This window comes from Ipomoea triloba, chromosome 1, assembly GCF_003576645.1.
Source record: "Ipomoea triloba cultivar NCNSP0323 chromosome 1, ASM357664v1".
Taxonomy (NCBI): domain Eukaryota; kingdom Viridiplantae; phylum Streptophyta; class Magnoliopsida; order Solanales; family Convolvulaceae; genus Ipomoea; species Ipomoea triloba.
In genome coordinates, this window is record NC_044916.1 from 27,749,162 (window position 1) to 27,753,496 (window position 4,335).

General features: G+C 36.1%; 1 protein-coding gene across 1 annotated transcript; it reads right to left on the bottom strand.

Moving 5' to 3' along the window:
* Positions 1-1,280: 1,280 nt before the first annotated feature.
* On the bottom strand, positions 1,281-3,058 carry LOC116020461 (cyclin-D3-1-like). Its single transcript, XM_031260938.1, has 4 exons — positions 2,425-3,058; positions 2,141-2,342; positions 1,793-1,923; positions 1,281-1,694 (listed from the first exon to the last, which is right to left on the bottom strand). The coding sequence occupies exons 1-4, from the start codon at positions 2,911-2,913 to the stop codon at positions 1,479-1,481; spliced, it is 1,038 nt and encodes a 345-aa protein (XP_031116798.1). The 5' UTR covers positions 2,914-3,058; the 3' UTR covers positions 1,281-1,478.
* Positions 3,059-4,335: the final 1,277 nt, after the last annotated feature.

The following is a 4,335-nucleotide window of genomic DNA, read 5'->3' on the forward strand; positions in this document are numbered from 1 at the left end:
TTTTTAAAATTTGAAGGATTAAGGTATAAAATTTAGAGGTGTATTTTACTCATTTCCTTAAAAATTTTCATATATTTGATAGGGATTTCATTTTTCCAACAACCTTGTGAAGTGGTTTCTAGCTAGCTTTCTGAATGCCTGCCTGTCAAGACTCACCAGCTTAATTAATTTTATATACGGTTTATATCAAAATATATTGTTTCATATCATCATATAAACTAAAATTTAAAATGTTGTTGAGGTCATGGTATATTACATTCCTTTATTTCATCCTTACTTTTCATTCATTGGTTAATATTTCAATAAATAATATAAAAATGTGATAAGTTATGATGGTATTCAACTAAGAACAAAAAATACCAATCAAAATACATCATTTGATATAATATCTTCGATTCTCCGCCAATACATAATCTCTATTCTTTTCTTTTTAGTGATTAGGGAAGCTCATAACCACTTCATTCACGTGTAATAATTAGTAAATCAAAAATTGCCCGTAAGGGCAGCCCAAGTGTAAGAGAGTTACACCTGCAGTCGAGAGGTCGTGGGTTCGAACCTCAAGCCCTTGGATTTGAGCCGGTCAGCTATGAGTAACCTAGTCTGGTTTACCTCCTTGTGATCCTTTATCGGCTAGGGTTTACTCACATACTCACCCAATGAGGGTACCTCGTTAATCCAAAAAAAAAAAAATCAAACAAGAAAGGTAGGATGGAATGTTTGGTAGGATGTAATTGTAATTCGATTCCTATCAAATTCCAAGAAATTACAATTTCATTATTTGATTGGAGGGAATTGTTAATTCCTTGGGGGCCTAAGAATTACAATTTCATCCAACCATGAAATTGTAATTCCTAGAGTCCCCTAAGAATTGCAATTTCACACTTTGTGGAATTGAATTTCATGAAAAAATATCATTTTATCCTTATTATATTATTATTATATAAGAATAAGAATATTTTAATCTTTATTCACTTCTTTCCTTTTAATTTTTCATCCTTCTATTCTTTCTTTGTAATTTAAGTTCACATTTTATTTTTCTTTTTGAAATTACAATTCCTTCTCTCTAATTTTTTCCTTACCTGATCCATAATTTCCTCCTTTCAAAAGGCTTTGAACACTAGAATAGTAGAGAGAAGGAAAAAAATATAAAGAAGATTGGAAAATTTTTTTAAAAAAAATGCCAGAAAAATTGTGCATGAAAGGGACTAGAGATTGATAAGGATGAGTAGATGAGAGAGAAGAAATGCAGAGGGAGAGAGAGAGAGAGAGAGAAACAGAGAGGAGATGGAGTGCACATATATTCATATTCTTGATTGCTATTTTTGTCTTTTCTCCATTTTTATGTCTGTAGAAGACGAGACGAGACGAGAGCGTGGAGTTTAGGCCACTTAAGCACGCACGCATACAATTTAATTTTGTTGCTCAACCAATCATTTCTAAAACAAATCTTAATTTGATTGAACCGTGCTACCATCAAATCATATAACTAGCTCTTGGATTCTGCTTTTCTTCATGAGCGGCTCTATGCCCCCCGGCCCCCATGATTCATCTGATAAGCTTTCTTCGCAGCTGAAATTTGGGTCAATCACACAACCTGGGCCGCTGCTCGGAACATCTTCATTAACGTTGTTATTGTGTTTGCGCTTCTTGTTTGTCAAATCTTTGATGACTTGGTAGCAATCCTCCACTTTCTCCTGCAACATAACAACATTATTATATCATAAGATTGAGTGATTTTCCTGGGACGATTATATTGTGAATTTGTGAAAAAGACAGACAAATAAGACCAAACCTGGTTGATTTTGAGGACACCTAGAAGTTGGTTTTGGTAATGGTCGGCATTGCAAGGCTCAACTTGACGAATGACGTGAAGCATGGTTGAAGCGGCCAATACAGAGGGCAAATATCGTACCAATCTTGAATCTACAAACAAAATACTTGAGAAGATTAGGAAAAGTAGAGAGTCAATAGTACTAAAAAAAATAAAGGAAAAGTGGAGTAAATAGCCTCATTTAATGACAATCTAAAAGCAGAAATTAAACTAAAACAACCTTAAGAAGCAAATAAAAAAAAAGTGCAGGATTTGTAGGTGTTTCGATGTGGGAGGGGGAATATAATGAAAATGAAGAGCAAAAATTACCAGGAATGAGAGAGAGGAGGAGACACTCGCATCTTCTGAAGAACTCCCAGTGAAGATGGTTCTTCAATCCAAGTCTCCTTATAATGTGATCAAGAAATGAGAGTGGGGTGACTGGGTTCATCCTCCATTTCAGCGTGGAAAGCACCAGAAGCTCCATTCTCTGTATGGTCTTCGCTTCAAACACATATTTTGCATCCTCCACCTTATATTATATATAAGAACTCAAGATTTAATTTGTAAACTCATCATCAATATATAAGAAACAATGTGAAATATGTATGTACCTGGAAATCTAGAAGAAGGGGGACATGGATTTCCTCAACTTTCGCTGCCAAGGAAAGGCAAGTCACGGCGGCGAGTTGAATCATCCACGGCTCGTCTTTCTTGTAGTGAAGGGTGGAGAGAAATCTGTCGAGATAATTGACGGCCAAGATTGGAGTCAAGGCGGAGAATCCGTAGTGGGAAGTGACTTTAAGGATCCAGTGGACCGCTTCTGTTCTCGCCAGAGACAGAGAAAGGTCAGTTTGTAGGTTTTCTGAGAGGAAATGAGTGTGTTTTTCTTTAGAGAAGAGAGATAGAAGCTCCTCGTCTTCCCAGAACATGTCTTGCTCCAGCAAGAGCAGAGGAACAAGAAGAAGAGGAGTATCAGTTGCTGTTGTTAAGGTGGTTGTTTCAGAATCCTCAGTTTCATCAAACGCTTCTTCCATTTCTTCTCCCCACCTTTCTTCTTCGCAGTAGAGAGCATCCAGCAAGAATGAAGATTGGGTACCCATATTCTTCTTCTTCTTTGGCAAACAAGCCTTAAATTACGCTCTGCTCAGACTGACAGTCTTCTGTCCCATTTGTTTCCAGTTTGTGAGGAAGAGAGAGAGAGAGGGAGAGAGATTTGATGCACTTTGTTCTTAAAAACAGAGGAGAGAAAAGGTAAAACCCAGAGGGGAGGAAGAAAAAGAAGGGGGAAGAGATTTTATAGGGAGTGGTCTGTCATGCTTGTGCTTTCTTCTTTATCATTAATATTAGAAATTAAAAGGCTCAAATAGGCTATTGAAGTGCACATAATAATACAATTAGGTTACTGAACTCAAAAAAAATTATAATTGAGTTCCTAAACTAATCAATTTCATACAATTTGTCTAATTTACAGGTTTCTAACAATTTGTAGTTTAGAGACTCAATTGTAATTTTTTTGAGTGCAATGACCTAATTGCATTATTATGTTCAGTTTTATTGCCTATTTGACTCTTATTCCTATTAGGAAAATACTAAATAAGTCATTCAACTTTATCTAAAAGTACAATTAAACTTTCAAACATTAAAAAGGTTTAATTAAACTCTAAAACTTGTCATTTTAATACATTTAAACCCAAATAATTGGACAACGGTTATTCATCTGGAACAACCGGTTATTAGGTTTTTGTCTATCATCCTGGCGGCCGTCGAACGCTTGGCCATGGATGCCCTACGCTATTGAAGAAAATGGTGACCATGCTATCATTTTCTCCGGTTGTCTAGATCGTTTTCTTTGAAAAAGATCATTAGTCGTTTTCTCTAGTTGTCTTCTCCAATGGAGAAGACGATGTCCAAAAATATTGTATAATAATACCTAAGATCTTGCGGTATATATAACTGTGACTTTCCCAAAGAGTTATTGTATACTTTGGGAATTCGATCTTTGAAGTCAAAAGAAGATGTCATTACCTAAAAGTCATCATTTGAAGCTGAATACAGGTCTTTGATTGGTAGTGGCTGTGTCTGAAATCCAGTAGATATGGTTCCTGTTAAGTGTTGTTGGACGAAACATTTTGAGATCAACTGCCATATTGTGCAAGAGAATGTACAATAAGGCCAGATTGATCAAGCTTATGTATATCACCTGGGCTAATTAATCAAATTGTTGATATATAGTTTTACTTTTCCTTGTAATGTGATCATTCCACCTACTCTTCTTCCTCTTTTCTTCCACCAAGAATACTTCAACGGCTCATTATCATTCCAAAATTTACCGTGGAGAGAAAACAGCAGAAAGCAAGCAAAGAATACATGCAGCTGAGCTGGTGGAATGATTGATTGTGAAAGTCAAAACAAGCAAGCAGGGCAGGCCCACAGCTCGCACCAAATTTTGGTGTTGAGATTCAGTTGAAAAGCAAAATAGCAGACCGGATCGCCTTTTCAAATCATTTCATCATTTGCCCTCC

Bases quoted from the DNA above. Each gene is read 5' to 3' on its own strand.
- LOC116020461 (XM_031260938.1), bottom strand. From the start codon at position 2,913: ATGGGTACCCAATCTTCATTCTTGCTGGATGCTCTCTACTGCGAAGAA. The intron at 2,343-2,424 runs GTACATACATAT...ATATAATATAAG, and splicing joins CCCTTCTTCTAGATTTCCAG to GTGGAGGATGCAAAATATGT. The intron at 1,924-2,140 runs GTAATTTTTGCT...TTTTGTTTGTAG, and splicing joins CCTCCTCTCTCTCATTCCTG to ATTCAAGATTGGTACGATAT.